Source organism: Ooceraea biroi, chromosome 1 (assembly GCF_003672135.1).
Source record: "Ooceraea biroi isolate clonal line C1 chromosome 1, Obir_v5.4, whole genome shotgun sequence".
In the NCBI taxonomy this organism is placed as follows: domain Eukaryota; kingdom Metazoa; phylum Arthropoda; class Insecta; order Hymenoptera; family Formicidae; genus Ooceraea; species Ooceraea biroi.
In genome coordinates, this window is record NC_039506.1 from 18,407,488 (window position 1) to 18,425,813 (window position 18,326).

Sequence of the window (18,326 nt, forward strand, 5' to 3'; positions counted from 1 at the left end):
CTAAAGTATTATAGATCAATCAAAAAGTGGGATTCGATTTTTACATTATTGCACACATTCAGTAGAAAAACTTATTCATTAATCACGTAATCACTATCGATGTCTATAATTAGACATTATTGTCTATGATATAGACATTAGCAATATTTAATTGCCAGTATTATATGTAAATTAATTTAAACAAGTGAAAATATCGATCCGAAATTTGTTTGACTAACACAGTATATAAAATTTAGAAAATATACTTGATAATCAACGCATACTCACATTTAATACTAACAGACTGAATATCATCGCATCGATGAATGTAACCATCGCTGTCTTGAAAATTATGATATTAAAGATACGATTTATTTCTCTCACGTAACTAAAATATCACATAATACAATAAAGTATAAAATATATACATTAAAAGACAGCAATATCTCTATTATTTTACTATATTACTTATTTTATTTTGTTATTATCATTATCGTGTATTGTTGCGCCTTTCGCGTTCACAGCATTCATTTTTCTGCATATGCGCGTACGCGCTCGCGACACTCGCGATAATATTAAAATAATTACATTTATAGCAATCTTATAGCAAAGCACGTATCTAATCGTAACTTGTTATAACACAAAACCTGAACGCAACAATGCAGGAATATATTGTAATAAATTACTGCAGACAACCCGAAAACACACCTCCCTAATTTTGTAATGACTTAATAAACCTAGATCTTCATTTCTAAAAGATAAAAGTCTTCTTTTCTTTATGGTATTTATTTTTCACGTTCATTCCCCTTTTCAGTTGCATTTCATGCACTTCACGCAACAATAAAACAACAATTATTGTACTATTTTTATTACTTATTATAATGATTTTGATATTTATTATATAATAATTTATTATACTTATTCCTTTAATTACTATTTTGCACATTCCTAATTGTTATGTTTAAAAAAACATTATAGTGTAACATCAATGTGTTACAATACCTGATTATATTTTGGTATTCGGTGATGGAGGCTCGTAGCTTCTCAGCAGTATCCACGAATCTTATTTGCATGCCCAGCAAGTAGAATTGGAAAGCGGCGTGCCACATTATCAGAGTTACCATCAAATCAACAAGCATTACTACGCACGTCTCTTGCATGGCAATCACTATATCGACGTAAGTCACATAGTAAACCCAATTATTTGATATTGGGAAAGGATATACTACGTTGATCGGGTACATTTCATTTGATATCAATGACGAAAACACGAATATCGCTAAATCAATGACTGTAATTATCCATAAGAGGATGCAAAACTTATAAAAACGTCGTATAAACTTGACCTTTATAATCTGCTCGCGAGGCGTCCATGTCTTGTGCGGTTGCTCTATCTCGAATAACAATTTCTGCAAGACCAACCACAATCCAATTTTACATTATGTTGTCTTAAGTAATGAAATATAAGCATAAGAAAAACAACTTCAGTATCATATAAAATAATGGTTAATTTATAGTAACAATTAGTAATTTAAGACTAAAATTGGTAAATTCAGAAATACATACAAGATTAGATAATTATAAAATGTAAGATTTTTATGCGAAGAGCATAAAACAAAAATTGATTGAAATGCATATTATATTCTTCGCAGGAATTAAGGAGCAGTTAACAGAAAGGAACATTAAAACTTCTTAGTACTATTATGAAATTTTGTTTTTTAATCATTATAAAACATTACAATAAATTTAGTAAATCATCTTTCTGTTTTTTTTAAATATTAATAAAAGTGTCACTATTCTCTTTGCTATATCTCAAGGTATTGCAGGTAAATAATTTAAATAGTTCGAATGCTAAACATCTAAATTGAAGTATTAACCTGAATTTCTTTCCTCCGAATCCTACAATAAATAAGATTGAAAATTATCTCCAAACAGTATGCCGACACTGGCAGAGTCTTTAATGTATCAACGAGACTTTCTTGATTCAATATAGTATTAGGAATCAGGAAAGACATGGATATCATGTTCACTGTGTAGAACCACCACAGAAAGTTGCAAAAAAGTGTTTTAAATTTTCCGTCTTCAGAGCTTAACGGCCAAATCGTGTAGTACGTTCCGTACACGCGCAAATGGCGTATTACCCACTCTTGCATGAGAAGAGTCATTTGCAGTGATTCTACTTTTTTATTTCTACTCTTTCACGTGAATTATATTAGATTGCGTTTGGTACAATATATAATATATAATAATAATAATATTGAAGATATAATGATTTGCACGCGTGTTCAGTTAAAATTTACACGGATGCCATTTAAATTTTTCCGAGCTGTTAAAGAGATAATTATTGAAGCCAACGCACGTAACTCACGATTCACGTTAAATGTATCGATAAACGATCTCCGCGTTACATTTATATACTATGTCGTGCAATGTAGATCATCACGTTATGATAGTAATTAACGAAACGATTAGTTTTAACGAGAGTAAGCGTGTACTTGTGACACCTGTTATAATGGAAAGTCATTAACATGGTATATTAATTACATTGGCCGCGTGCAATTTTCTCATTAATCTCGCGCCATAATAATGCTCAATCGAAGATTATGACATTATATTTAATTCTTCCAGGTACCTACAAAGAAGAGTGTTATCAAGTATTTTGTGTGAACCAAGCTTAGAAAACCTGCTATTAGATGTACGTATAAGTAACGCACTATTTTTTATAAAATGCAATGTTTATTAGTTGAAACGTATAGTAGTTTGATCATGAAAGTAATCCTCATCATTTTCAGTATTACTTTTCCATCTTTCAGACAAGCTCTAATTTCCAGATCGAAGTAGAAAGACTAGTCTGCAGTGAGATAAATTTATCAAGTCATTTCCTTATTTTTTCAACATGACTAAATTTTATATGGCAAGATATGCTGTAAGACGAGCAGAAAAAATGATAAATTAAAGGTTCTGTATCCGGTGCATATGCGAAATGGCAATCACTGTTTTTAATAAAAATTTGTGCCAGTAAAAGAGTTGTTTGTAAGAGAAGAGTATACTTTGCATCAATCTTGTTATAAGTAATTAAGATACTGCTAAAAATAAAGTATAAAAATAATTCTAGTAGTTTAAAAATATTATATAATTGCGTTCATCAAATATAACAATCGTTTGGATAAAAGTCCACAAGGATATCTTCATTGTGTTTTCATCAACAAGTGCAAGCTTTTATTATAATACAAGACTATAACTTTGCACAAGTGGCAACCATATCACAAAAATATAGATTATACAGACATATACTATACATGCCACATATCGATCTTCTTTCTTTTCTTTGTTTACTCTTGACCGATCATGATGCGTATAAATGCCATATATGAAAAAACGGTCGAGATATACTAAAAAATGAAAGAATATTCTGTTATTAAAGTGTATATAATTGCTTTTGTAGCAGGACTCAAAGACATTTCAACAAAACATCAAGAAAATAATGAAAACCCGTACATTAAAATGATATTTTTTAAGCTGCCATTTTGATTTTTTTAAATCAGAGGCAAGGAATGACGTGGTGTAAAATGTTTGCGTCTAGCTTTATTTTCCAGTTGTGCCTCATAAAAATACTATTTTTGTAATTTTGAAACCTCTAAAATGTGCCGAAAGCTCTGATATCTTTCCAATACATTCCATAGAACTGTAAAATAGTTCTTAAAATAAGGATAATTTTCAGTTGCCACGGCGATTCTACGGTCATTCCTCTGACGTCATAAAACCAATGTGGCAGCTTACAAGTAAACCTCGGGGAATGTCAGACGCCATTTTTCGATTTAACGCAGTGTTTCTGAGAAATTTGAATGGATCCTTTAAAATGGAACACCCCGTATAAAAGAAAGAGAAAGTTATATAAAAACTCTTACTGATGCGTAATAAGTCATAGACAATTGTGGCAATGCACACGGGACTGAAACGACGACCGGACGTTGACTTCTACGTATGATATGCATTAAAACTTTCCTCATAGCTACATCATCTTTGTACCATGATGAATTGTAGACAGCAAGTGCTATGTCGCTGCTCTGTTGGAATTTTTTATATGTTAGTCGAAATATTGATGTGTCTACACTTCCTGTATAATGTACAGTTATGCATTTTATTTATTATTTGGAAGTGACTGACCATGGTCATTACATTATCAGCCGGCCAGGCGTACATATAGAGTTCCACAAAGCCGCAGAGGCCTATCATGAGGAATATAAATTTCACTGACACTGGCTGACGCTGGTTTTGCAATTATAGGAAAAGAATATTATATAATATTCTCAGAATGTTTTATAGAATCGGTGTCCTTAAAATTATTATCGGTAATTTAGGGTGTCCCATATATACATACTTAATAAAAAATAATATAAATATTAACTCCCTTTGCATTTGATGTAGTATTAGATGCTATTAAGCAACTGTTTAAAAAAGGCTTTATACATAATAATATAACGTTTTCACAAGTTAAGTTTCTCACAAACTATTAGTGACGTTACTACGAAGTCTTAAAAATTAACACTAAACTATTTCCGTTTAATGATAATATTATAAACAATCACATTTATATATATATTTCTATTAAATAATATATATTTAGTATATTACGAAAATAATAAAGAAAAGAATATTTTATTAAATTGTGTGATAGTTATCCATATGTAATAAATAATGAATGCTCATGCAATATTGTTTTTTTGTAGAAATTATATACAATGTGTGTAGTAATATTTATAAAAGCACAAGACGTTATACTTACGCTCATAAAAGTAAGGTAACCGAATATTACAGCGCCGGTACTGCATGTTATGCATAATAATGCTACATAACGAACCGCATGCGTCACTTCCTCTGCATATCTGTAAGTATCCACTTTTGGAAAGTAAATTCATGTTATATTAAGTTTCAGTTATATCTTTTTTAATTATCCCTACAGCACAAAAGGATATTGCCTTACTCTTACGTTGATGCAATCTTCTGTGTTATAAGATAATCACAGTCGAATATATTATAATAGTAATATATCAGAATTAATTATTTATCAATTATCTACATTTTATATTTGTCAAAATATACATTTGTATTATTAATAGAAATATAATTGTAAAGATTATTCCATTATTTAAGATGATATTTCGTTACTTTGTTTCCTATTTCTTATTTCAATACGGATTTATGATTTAATTTTATAATTTTGTTTAAATATTTAATAAATGTTTATTACTTTTATTATTTACGATTGTATATGATTAGGACCTCTAAACATGACTATGCATTATATTATTTCATATTTTGACAATTATTGCAGTTATTATGATATTTTTTTCAAATCTATTATATGTTATGTACCTGAGCAATATATTGTGTTCGTAAACGCATTTTAACAACTGCTTCATATCTGTTACTGTGCAGAATCGAGTGGATAGTATATGGAATCTAGCGGCAACAAACCAAAGTAAGAGAGCAGGAAAAGTATTCGCGCCAACCTGCGTGACACTTTGAAAAATAGCTATTATATGATGCACGTAAATAATAGTTTGCAATGGTTGATATATGTCAAATGGATACTCCAATTCTAGTGGAAACGGTTGGGGCAAAAGCAAAGGCGCGAATATAAAACTGACGCCTGTTATTGCCAGACAGCAAAGAATGCTACCTGCAATAATTATAAAATGAATATTAACAAATTGATAAATATATTAATAAATATATAAAATTAGTATCAATTCAAAAAAAGAAATTTTTATAATTTATAATAATTTATTAACACAGATTTTTTAATTTTGTGTATTTGAAGCAATAAATGACTAAGTTATCGATGTTACTAGTATTAATATAAAAATACCTTAGGAGATAATGTTCAATTTAAAGCTGATATTCTACATACCGTACAAGAATTTACATTTGTCAACATAGTATTGAAGAATCTCCTTTTCGTGTATTTGTGCACGTTGATAATAATCCTCTATTTCGAAAACAATAAGCTGCATTTATCCAGAAAATTTATATTAATTATTATTAATACTTTTTTACTTGTTAATATCTTTATTATTATTATACAATATTTTATTATATCATAATAAAAGCAACATAAAGCTTTACCTTTCTATGGTATTAACACGTGCCTTATTGATAATCAAATTAATATTAAAATAATAAAACAAAGATCGGGCAATTGACAAATAACAGTAGAAACCAAAATTCAACACGCAATTTAAAATTATATTAATCAGCTTATTGTTAATAAAGATATTTAATTATCGTATCGTTCATTAAGCCTACTATTGTTAATAACCTTATTATTATTATTATTATTACATCAATTATCAATACGTAACATCACACGCGTTTTACGGAATTTTTCACGAATAGTGAAAAATCGCGAACTTACAAGACCCCGTATACATGTTACAAGTTCCCCACACACAGCATAACATAACATAACTTAACATAACTAACATAAACATTTTTACCTGCATGCGTTCATCCTGCATCGCGAAGAGTATCATCTGCAGCGGGATCTGCGCGGCGGCGCTCATTTGGCACCCTACCCTCATCACCATAAACGCATCGTCGCCGTGCTTCGAGATCGTCCACACCCCACTGAAGATGATGGTAATCGAGTTCGCGAGGCAGAAATAGCGCAAAATGCGGCGACAGAGTCTTTGGAACTTAGTAGCGTCCGGCGGAAGTGGCCAGCAGCAAGCGAGCGCCAGATACACCCGCAGAAACGCTATCACCCTATCTACCGTTACTTTATTACCCTTCATCACGCATGCGGAAGTGCGGAAAATTCACGGTAGAAGTTGCTCAATTACGATAGCTCGCGCTGTATCGTCAAGGTAATTTAAATGATATTATAGACGCTACGAAGCTGCGTAATCGCTGCTGCAATCAACCCACTGACGCGATGTGTGCGGAAACTTACCCTTGATGTATGAAGCGCAGCGATTTTCGAGGGATTGAATTTTCAGCGTGCAATGCAGTGTTAAAACATGTATGAACGTTGAATGTGTATAGCTACACTGGATTTTATATATTGTTCCATCAACATGTGTAGTTGAAAGTTGTGAAACGAGAAACGAAAATATTTAATTATTAAAAATTATTTAGCTCCATTAATATGACGCTAGACATCCATTAAATATCCATTAACGTTCTAATGTACTGCGAATGCTTCTGCAACTTTAATAATTAATAACTGCACCTTTAATAATTAATAATTAATTAATAAATGAAATTGTTAAATGTTTCTACATAGACAAACGAAAGAAAAAATTTGTTCAATATACAACTTCGAGATGACACTTTGAAATTCGTTAGCAAGTACAATGCATCACTCTCGTGAAGGTGGAAGTCATATTTGCAAAATATAATTCTGATCTTCCAGATTGTAGCACTATTTCATAAACAGAGTAGACTTCACGCCAGAGGGAAGTATATAATATTGAACAGCATACAATATTGAAACACGTAAAACTGCCGATGAAATCTGCAGTATAACAGACTACGTGGAAATTAATTTCAGAGTAGCAATTTCCATCCATGTTTTACCAAACACCTGTGGATGTTCTCCCATCATATGAGTAAGGCAAAGGTCGCTTAATTAATCATGATGTTATCATGCAGATGCGAACACTTCCTGACCACAATACAGCATAACTGCAGTCTAATCGTAATTGCAGCGGCAATTTAGCAAAGCAAAACGCCCGGTTGTATAATAGAATCTCTCGTAGCAATGGATTGAAAGCTACATTGATAATAATACCGTAGATGAGAACAAAATTAATTTAATTCAGTGATAAGTAGTGATACATTGTGTAATACAGATTTTTTTATTTATTAACGGATATTCGTATTCTTGTCTAATTATTATAATTTGTTTGCTGATTGCTGCAGTAAGACGCCGATGATGATGAATATATGTGATATATAATAAATTTTGACATTTGGATTTTGCATCAAAATATCTTCGCCAAGAGCACGAAAAGCAAAACTAAAAACAGTTTAGTTACGTAAAGTGATCCTCAATTAACGATTAAGCCTACTACAAACTTAATTCCTTCAGCCATTATTGAGATTTGCTAATCGATGGTGCTTAACTAGTTGCTTCGTTTATAATATCCACGGGGTGGTCTCGCACGTGCGTTTCTTCGCGAGTGCACTTGGCGTGAGACATTGTGACTACTGTGTCTCTTGACTGCTCTATAGTGATGAAGAAATGATGAACAGGAAGAAGGTCATGAATAACCGACAATATTTGCATCGATGCTGATGCTTGCAGTAACAAATCTCAGGAATGTAGTAAGATCTCCCCATTTATATTCTGCTATCTATCTATTTTTATTACAAATACGTGATCATGTACTATCTCAAGAAATAATGAATAACAAACTCATTTAGAACAGAGTTTGCAACCCCATAAAGAAGGAGAATGTAAAGTAAAGAAGCTGAAAATATAAGCAATTTATAAGTGAACATTCATAAATATCATGTTGTCATATTAACAACTACTTTTATATTTTTTATACAAATCGAGTCCTTGACATAATCATAATTTTCTCGCGATATAATCATTTTATTTGATATCATCGATGTTTCTATTATCTCTCAAGTTGTTGTACTCTATCTATTTTGAATTAGTTACTATAGTTTCGAAAATTCGAAATATATTTATTACACAACCGACTTAACACAATATTAATATTCACAACTTACGTTTCCGCAAAACTGTATGGAAACTACGGGTATAAAGCGACCGGCGTTAATTACAACTGGCTTCAGACATCTCTGAATAAGCATATAAACGTTCTGACGAACGATTCGTGAGCCATACATACATGGTGAAGTATAGATTTGCCAGGTGACATCATAAGCCTGCACAGAGAGATGTAGAGAAAGATTAGCAGCTCTCTTGCTCATTGCTTTCTTTCAAATCTTGAATAATATGTAATTAAATGAGTATTCTTCGGTTTTAATTTACAATTTATTTTAATAGTAATAAATATATTTTAAGTTTCAACATCAAGCAAGCTTAAATAAATTACTTCTTTGAGAACGTCGTCAGATTATTACATTTAAAATATAATTTGCACTGATATAGTGACAATTTCTCTATTGAACGAATACTTTTTTGTCCTTTTTCCTTCTGCTACGAAGAGATATCAAATATTTGTTTAACGAGTATTTGTTCAATTTTCTCTAGTGATCTGTGTCAAAGAAGAAGTTAGAAAACTAACCTGGTCCGTTATTTCTTCTGCCGCATAACAGCATATGAAGAGCCTAATTATTGCTACAAAACTACCCATAAAAAATTTCACTCTCTCTACAATATTTTTTTCCGTATTCTGCAATTTATTATATTTAGGATTATAACAGATATTATCAGTTTGTGCACATATCTTACAGCTAAAGTATTATAGATCAATCAAAAAGTAGGATTCGATTTTTACATTATTGCACACATTCAGTAGAAAAACTTATTCATCAATCAAGTAATCACTATCGATGTCTATAATTAGACATTATTGTCTATGATATAGACATTAGCAATATTTAATTGCCAGTATTATATGTAAATTAATTTAAACAAGTGAAAATATCGATCCGAAATTTGTTTGACTAACACAGTATATAAAATTTAGAAAATATACTTGATAATCAACGCATACTCACATTTAATACTAACAGACTGAATATCATCGCATCAATGAATGTAACCATCGCTGTCTTGAAAATTATGATATTAAAGATACGATTTATTTCTCTCACGTAACTAAAATATCACATAATACAATAAAGTATAAAATATATACATTAAAAGACAGCAATATCTCTATTATTTTACTATATTACTTATTTTATTTTGTTATTATCATTATCGTGTATTGTTGCGCCTTTCGCGTTCACAGCATTCATTTTTCTGCATATGCGCGTACGCGCTCGCGACACTCGCGATAATATTAAAATAATTACATTTATAGCAATCTTATAGCAAAGCACGTATCTAATCGTAACTTGTTATAACACAAAACCTGAACGCAACAATGCAGGAATATATTGTAATAAATTACTGCAGACAACCCGAAAACACACCTCCCTAATTTTGTAATGACTTAATAAACCTAGATCTTCATTTCTAAAAGATAAAAGTCTTCTTTTCTTTATGGTATTTATTTTTCACGTTCATTCCCCTTTTCAGTTGCATTTCATGCACTTCACGCAACAATAAAACAACAATTATTGTACTATTTTTATTACTTATTATAATGATTTTGATATTTATTATATAATAATTTATTATACTTATTCGTTTAATTACTATTAAGATTATATTAGTATAAAATGTAAGATTCTTATGCGAAGAGCATAAACTAAAAATTGATTGAAATGCATATTATATTCTTCGCAGGAATTAAGGAGCAGTTAACAGAAAGGAACATTAAAACTTCTTAGTACTATTATGAAATTTTGTTTTTTAATCATTATAAAACATTACAATAAATTTAGTAAATCATCTTTCTGTTTTTTTTAAATATTAATAAAAGTGTCACTATTCTCTTTGCTATATCTCAAGGTATTGCAGGTAAATAATTTAAATAGTTCGAATGCTAAACATCTAAATTGAAGTATTAACCTGAATTTCTTTCCTCCGAATCCTACAATAAATAAGATTGAAAATTATCTCCAAACAGTATGCCGACACTGGCAGAGTCTTTAATGTATCAACGAGACTTTCTTGATTCAATATAGTATTAGGAATCAGGAAAGACATGGATATCATGTTCACTGTGTAGAACCACCACAGAAAGTTGCAAAAAAGTGTTTTAAATTTTCCGTCTTCAGAGCTTAACGGCCAAATCGTGTAGTACGTTCCGTACACGCGCAAATGGCGTATTACCCACTCTTGCATGAGAAGAGTCATTTGCAGTGATTCTACTTTTTTATTTCTACTCTTTCACGTGAATTATATTAGATTGCGTTTGGTACAATATATAATATATAATAATAATAATATTGAAGATATAATGATTTGCACGCGTGTTCAGTTAAAATTTACACGGATGCCATTTAAATTTTTCCGAGCTGTTAAAGAGATAATTATTGAAGCCAACGCACGTAACTCACGATTCACGTTAAATGTATCGATAAACGATCTCCGCGTTACATTTATATACTATGTCGTGCAATGTAGATCATCACGTTATGATAGTAATTAACGAAACGATTAGTTTTAACGAGAGTAAGCGTGTACTTGTGACACCTGTTATAATGGAAAGTCATTAACATGGTATATTAAGTACGTTGGCCGCGTGCAATTTTCTCATTAATCTCGCGCCATAATAATGCTCAATCGATGGTTATGACATTATATTTAATTCTTCCAGGTACAAAGAAGATTGTTATCAAGTATTTTGTGTATTATAAATTTGTTTGTTGGTACATAAAACATAAAACATAACATAGAACATAGATACATAGAACATAAAAAATAAAAAGAATAAATAATCATATAATTTAAGAAAAAAGAAAAATCATCTTTACTATAGAATTGTGTATATGCGTGCGCGTGTGTACGTATACATGTATACTATCAGAGGTTTTATATCTACTTTCTAGAAAATTCTTTTACTAAGATGCGGGCATTCTTTATACATATACATTAAATGATTTTAATAAGCAGATTTTTATTTTGAAACATGGTTTTTAATAATTGAGACATAATTCCTGTAACATAATAATAATATACAATATATGTTTGTGTGGGCAATCAGATCCACGTGAGCAATAATATTAATCTTCGTCATCATCTTCAAGTAAGATTCGGAAAGTAGTTAAGTAGGAAAAAGCCGTTGAGATGTACTAAAAATTATTGAAAAAATTATAAATATTATGTAATACGTTATATCTAAGAGCCTACTAATTAAAGTAATTTGTCATATTGTATGACAAAATGTTTATTATATTTTTGCGTCATTTGTGCATGTACGCACAGCAATGTATCATAAATATTTAAATTTAGTATAAAAGTAGTATTTTATAAACTATTATATATTAGTGATATTACCTATGATATTACAGATCACTTAAAAATATATAAACATATAAATATATAAACATATTTTATTCTGCACAACTTATTGTTTGCATCTAATAAAAAACAAAAAACAAAAATATTCTCGTGCACATAATTAATCATTTAAAACATATATCAAATAATTGTAATAATTTAAAAGATATATCAGAAAAACTATGGTAACTGAACGATCAAATCGTTTTATACAATAAAATTATCAACTCACAGAAGCATAATAATTCAACGAAACAGTCGGTAATATGCAGGGTACATTAATAATTATAGGCTGTTGGCTGCGTAACAGTGTGTGTAAAAAATTCTTCTGGAATTCAGCCTTGCTGTTATACCACATCGAATTATACGCGGCATGTGCAATATCAGTACTCTATAGAATTAATTAACTTTTAAATATATAAATATATACACCACGGGGTGTGAAGGGATAAGAAGAGATAAACTTTTCCCATATCTACAATTCTACATTTGTAAATGTAACTTACTGCACTTAGCAGGCGGTCGGCCGGCCACGCGCATAAATATACTTTCGCGAGCGACGAAACAAAGAATATCAAAAACGTCGATTTCACTGACAACGGTTGTCGCTATTGAAACAAAAAAAGGACAGAATGGAAATCTTTGAAGGAGCTAGAATTGGTTTAATATTATGAAGAATGTAAAATAAAATATTTACACTATAATTGTCTTTCAAAACTCAAAATTAATTTACACTACACATACGGGGCCATCCTGTGTAAAACGGTGCAGTCATAACTTAACAAAGTTGTAAAAAAGATGAAAAAATGTAAAAAAATTATAAAAGTTTTACTTAGTATTTACAGAAACAAAAGGCATAAAAATACACATTTCTGTCAATGCTACCGAGCATTTTGCTAGATAAAATTAGCAGCTGTACTCACGCTGAGAAAAGTGCAGCCAGTGAAAATGATAACTACTGTACTAACGGTGAGTGATGCTAACATTACGTATCGAACAGAGAGAGCAACTTCATTTCCATATCTAAAATGATATTTATTTATTATTATTAGTGTATTATATTTATTAGCGTAAGGGTAACAGTAATTGGCAGTGCTATAGATATTATACTGCATACTGTGCTAAATAAAAAATTGGTTGTTGAAGTTTTTCCTAAAGAATTTAATTTTAGTTAAATTAATTATTTAGCTTGACTTTTTAATAATAACAGTTTAATTTGTCCAATTAATAGTTTTGGAATGACGAGAAGAGGGAAGGTGTTACCTAGCACATATTTTATAATCAATGTTGCTTAAAAGTGTATAACAATTGCAATTTTCGTTTATTAGACTGACTATTAGTTTTAATTCCTATTCCCAATTGTATTTTTTTTATTAATTATTTATTGAACATTTAATACTTTTACCTATCTTTAATACTTTTATCTATCTTTACGTTAAATATTTATTAATATTTATTAGCGTTAATATTTCTTCAAATATTATATAAATTTATGTAGTTATGTAGTTGTATATATTAATTGAACATTATAAATTAAATACGTAGCTTCAATTACTCACTGCAGCAATTGTTGGTGTTCTCTTAAATGTGCACGCAACTCGGTGAATTCGGTGACCGTACGAAATTTCTTGGACAAAATGTCGCATCTTGCCGACACGAACCATAAGAGAAGTCCGACAAAAACGTTCGAGCATACTTGCGTGTAACTCTGATATATGAGCAGTAACTGATGCAGATAAATGAGAATTTTCACAGGTAGATAATCCATGGAGAACGGATATTCCACATCTATGGGAAAAGTGGTAGATTCCACGGCGGGACTGATGCACAGCAGCAAAGCGGTAACAGTGAAGGCAGACACCGAGCCTATATAAAACGATCTGCAGTTGTCAATGTATCGATGAAAAACGATCACCTCCTCCGGCTTCGCCCGTTTGCAATAATCCTCCAATTCATAAATCACGTACTGTAATCGAACCATGATTGGATCGGATGTCGACGATGTGAATAAGAATATGGTCTAATATCGCTTCGCGTAATACGGCGAGATTTGATATTCTTAATGAAGAATATTAAAAATGCATTTTGTTTGTGTTTTCGCTTCTGTTTTTACTTACACATTGAAAATTCGAATTTGGAATATATTAAATGAAGTAAGTATATTCCTTACTTGTAGTCGATCGTACTGCATCGTGTAGCACATTATCTGCAACGGAACCTCCGTTGTGGTGCACAGTTGGCAGCAGAGTCTCATTATCAGAAGCAAGTTCGACGGATTGATATAAATCGTGTATAATATCGAAACTATCATGACTGTCCCATGCACCATGGAAAAAAAACGGAATATCATATCGCATGTCTTCTCGTATCTCGTAGCGGTCGATCGTAGCGGCCAGCAGCAAGCAAAGAACAGATGAGTCTTCAGGAACGCGATCAGCTTTTCTATCCTCACGTCCGCCATACGGACGGCAGAGATTCTATTCTACGTCGAATTGATCACGTCGAGAAAGAAATATTCCGATCGCCTTTTACGCGAGAGACACGTACTTAATTTTCCCCCTTGATCGCCCCACACGAACTCCCCTTTTCACCCTTTCCGTGCCCAACTGTAACGTGTGATACTGTCCAACTGCGAGTTTAAAAAAAGGTCATTGGCAGTGAAGTGCACGGTGCAGTACCTTCTGTATCTGAGCTTCGCCTTATTGCGGAATTATTGTACGAGCAAGCGAGGAAATCGTGCAAGCAGCACATGAATTATTCACCTGACAAATTCCGCGCTTTGCGATTCCCGTTCGTAATAGCGTAATTATTGTCTTGCCTCTCCGCAGCGCAATAAGGGTAATCTTAATCGCTGCCGGTGTAGGGTGGTGAAGAAATGATGAGCAGGAAGGAGAACGTCGTAAATAACCGACAGTATTTGCGGTATCGACACTGATACTTGCAGCAACAAATATTGTGGGATATTATATTTTATATCTTAATTTATTTTCTCGTAATGTAATAAAGAACACCCACAGAAAAGATTTCTGGACTTAATGCTATTACTCTTTAATCTATCATAAAATAAGATCGCTATAGCGACAATCATATTTATTATTGAAAAGAAGCATATTTTAATTTTGAATAGAAAATTCTAAAATCTAGATTAAAATAATCTTGGTGCTATCTCATTAATTTTCTCAGAAGGATTTAGATAAAAATTTGTAGCAAATTCAAAATATTCTTGATTTAAGAATATTGTGAGATCTAAAAGACATCTTATTCTATTCTTCTAAGAGAATTTGTAGAATCTGCACAAAACGGCCAATATTTATGTGTTGCAATCGAAAATCGGGAAAGTGTTTCTGTTATTTACAATGAATAAGTGCAATACTCTACAAGAAATATTAAAAGATATGGAAATGTCTTATCTCGAATCTTATTTCTCAAGTAAGTATATTGTATCACTTACATTTCCATATCTTTTAATATTTCTTGTAGAGTATTGCACTTATTCATTGTAAATAACAGAAACACTTTCCCGATTTTCGATTGCAACACATAAATATTGGCCGTTTTATCCGAATAAAGGACGGCGCTGAGTCAACGAGCGACTGTGAGAAAATGATGCGTCGACATCGACAAAGCCTACTATAAAGTGGCGCTAATATCAAATTATTCTACATACAAGAATATATAAGCATAAATTTGTATGTTACTCTTGTCTCAAGACAGTAAGACAATCTTATTTAATTCGAGAGAGAAGAATAGAAATTACTGATTTAAATTAAAAATTGTTTTATTTTCATATTTTTTATACTTGTAATACGATTAAATTAGTCAAGAATATTTTTCGTCTTGTTATCAGAAATCCTTTCTGAGGGTGAACGATGCAATTATCATGTCATGTGATGTTTCGGAAACCATTTAATGTCAAAACTTTTTTGTCGCAAAAGAATGGGAATTTTCAATTTTAAATAAATTTATTAAGAAAGTAATCTCAATTAATAAATTTTCTAAGAAAGTTAGAAGAATGAAAAGATTGAAAATGGAAAAAAAAGATTTAATCAGAAAATATTTTGATCTTACCTATTTCACGAGCCAAAGCATGTTGTTTCTATAATAGTTAAATTTAATTGCTTGTTATTCAGAACGTTATTCACGACCGCGACAGTTTTGTAAGCTTTTAATAGGAATTCTAACTTTCCAATTAACCCATTGCACAGTGGTCCCATAGTAGGACAAAACCTAAACTGTTTTCACTCATTAAATCGTAATTGATCATTATCTAATTATTCAGTAATGACCATACTATATTGCATTATAAATGGTTCCTGGATAACTAAAGTGAAGACATCGGCCATTGCATAATTAGCGTTAACAATTAGCCATTAATTCACCTCATTTTTATTAACAATTTCGTGGAATTTTGTGTTTGTGCACATATCTTTGCAATGGAAATTCAAGAAACAGGTATGTTTATTAACATATAATCAATTATAATTATTTTTTTATTGAATATTTTAAATTATCTGGTTGACACGAAACACATAATTTATAGTGAAATTTTCTGACTATATGAGTTTTGTGTAGACTTTTAACTACGTACCCCCGCTCACCCCCGATTGGCTTTTTGTTTAATTGAAAGCTCAATATCTCTACTTTATAAAACTAAAATGATTTCTTGCCAGACTTTGCCAGATTTCTATTTCTGAGGCTACTGTAAAGTAACGACTAACTTATATATTATTTTTTTAGCACTTGTTTATATAGTTATGTTTTCTTTCAGGTACAAGTTACAAATGTACGTTTATATTGTTAATTGGCATATTGCCTAGAGTTCTCTGCTATTGAAAATACCGTAAACTCAGAAATGAAAAAGTTCTAGCCCCTAGAAATTTTTTCTTTTTCCGAGGAGTTCTGAGTTGTTGATCTCATTATTTTTTATATTGCCTGGAGTTCTCTGCTACTGAAAATACCGTAAACTCAGAAATGAAAAAGTTCTAGCCCCTAGAAATTTTTTCTTTTTCCGAGGAGTTCTGAGTTGTTGATCTCATTATTTTTTATATTGCCTAGAGTTCTCTGCTACTGAAAATACCGTAAACTCACAAATGAAAAAGTTCTAGCCCCTAGAAATTTTTTCTTTTTCCGAGGAGTTCTGAGTTGTTGATCTCATTATTTTTTATATTGCCTGGAGTTCTCTGCTATTGAAAATACCGTAAACTCAGAAATGAAAAAGAAATTTCGTACGGTCACCGAATTCACCGAGTTGCGTGCACATTTAAGAGAACACCAACAATTGCTGCAGTGAGTAATTGAAGCTACGTATTTAATTTATAATGTTCAATTAATATATACAACTACATAACTACATAAATTTATATAATATTTGAAGAAATATTAACGCTAATAAATATTAATAAATATTTAACGTAAAGATAGATAAAAGTAAAGATAGGTAAAAGTATTAAATGTTCAATAAATAATTAATAAAAAAAATACAATTGGGAATAGGAATTAAAACTAATAGTCAGTCTAATAAACGAAAATTGCAATTGTTATACACTTTTAAGCAACATTGATTATAAAATATGTGCTAGGTAACACCTTCCCTCTTCTCGTCATTCCAAAACTATTAATTGGACAAATTAAACTGTTATTATTAAAAAGTCAAGCTAAATAATTAATTTAACTAAAATTAAATTCTTTAGGAAAAACTTCAACAACCAATTTTTTATTTAGCACAGTATGCAGTATAATATCTATAGCACTGCCAATTACTGTTACCCTTACGCTAATAAATATAATACACTAATAATAATAAATAAATATCATTTTAAGATATGGAAATGAAGTTGCTCTCTCTGTTCGATACGTAATGTTAGCATCACTCACCGTTAGTACAGTATTATCATTTTCACTGGCTGCACTTTTCTCAGCGTGAGTACAGCTGCTAATTTTATCTAGCAAAATGCTCGGTAGCATTGGACAGAAATGTGTTATTTTTATGCCTTTTGTTTCTGTAAATACTAAGTAAAACTTTATAATTTTTTTACATTTTTCATCTTTTTTACAACTTTGTTAAGTTATGACTGCACCGTTTTACACAGGATGGCCCCGTATGTGTAGTGTAAATTAATTTTGAGTTTTGAAAGACAATTATAGTGTAAATATTTTATTTTACATTCTTCATAATATTAAACCAATTCTAGCTCCTTCAAAGATTTCATTCTGTCCTTTTTTTGTTTCAATAGCGACAACCGTTGTCAGT

The 18,326-nt window shown here is 30.9% G+C and overlaps 2 protein-coding genes and 1 long non-coding RNA gene across 5 annotated transcripts; 1 reads left to right on the forward strand and 2 right to left on the reverse strand.

Moving 5' to 3' along the window:
- Positions 1-3,175: 3,175 nt before the first annotated feature.
- Positions 3,176-7,380, reverse strand: LOC105283343 (odorant receptor Or2). 3 transcript variants are annotated; one of them, XM_026971137.1, is made up of 9 exons: positions 7,299-7,380; positions 6,935-7,213; positions 6,480-6,835; positions 5,894-5,990; positions 5,356-5,662; positions 4,766-4,865; positions 4,147-4,248; positions 3,888-4,046; positions 3,176-3,371 (listed from the first exon to the last, which is right to left on the reverse strand). In XM_026971137.1, exons 3-9 carry the CDS (start codon positions 6,774-6,776, stop codon positions 3,312-3,314), a joined length of 1,122 nt encoding a protein of 373 aa, XP_026826938.1. In that variant the 5' UTR covers positions 6,777-6,835; positions 6,935-7,213; positions 7,299-7,380; the 3' UTR covers positions 3,176-3,311. The 3 variants fall into 3 exon arrangements, with proteins under 3 accessions (XP_026826938.1, XP_026826941.1, XP_026826943.1); XM_026971140.1 differs by lacking the exon at positions 7,299-7,380 and having other exon boundaries at positions 4,147-4,208; positions 4,766-4,878; positions 6,935-7,211; XM_026971142.1 differs by lacking the exons at positions 3,176-3,371; positions 7,299-7,380 and having other exon boundaries at positions 3,954-4,046; positions 4,766-4,878; positions 6,935-7,217.
- An 842-nt stretch (positions 7,381-8,222) lies between these two features.
- On the forward strand, positions 8,223-9,825 carry LOC113562279. The gene is made up of 2 exons (XR_003406783.1): positions 8,223-8,310; positions 9,212-9,825. It is a non-coding gene; the product is annotated as an uncharacterized LOC113562279 (long non-coding RNA).
- A 1,871-nt stretch (positions 9,826-11,696) lies between these two features.
- LOC105278059 (odorant receptor 85f) lies at positions 11,697-14,959 on the reverse strand. The gene is made up of 6 exons (XM_026971136.1): positions 14,247-14,959; positions 13,636-14,042; positions 13,000-13,099; positions 12,583-12,684; positions 12,309-12,467; positions 11,697-11,868 (listed from the first exon to the last, which is right to left on the reverse strand). Exons 1-6 carry the CDS (start codon positions 14,535-14,537, stop codon positions 11,800-11,802), a joined length of 1,128 nt encoding a protein of 375 aa, XP_026826937.1. The 5' UTR covers positions 14,538-14,959; the 3' UTR covers positions 11,697-11,799.
- Between the last annotated feature and the right edge of the window lie 3,367 nt (positions 14,960-18,326).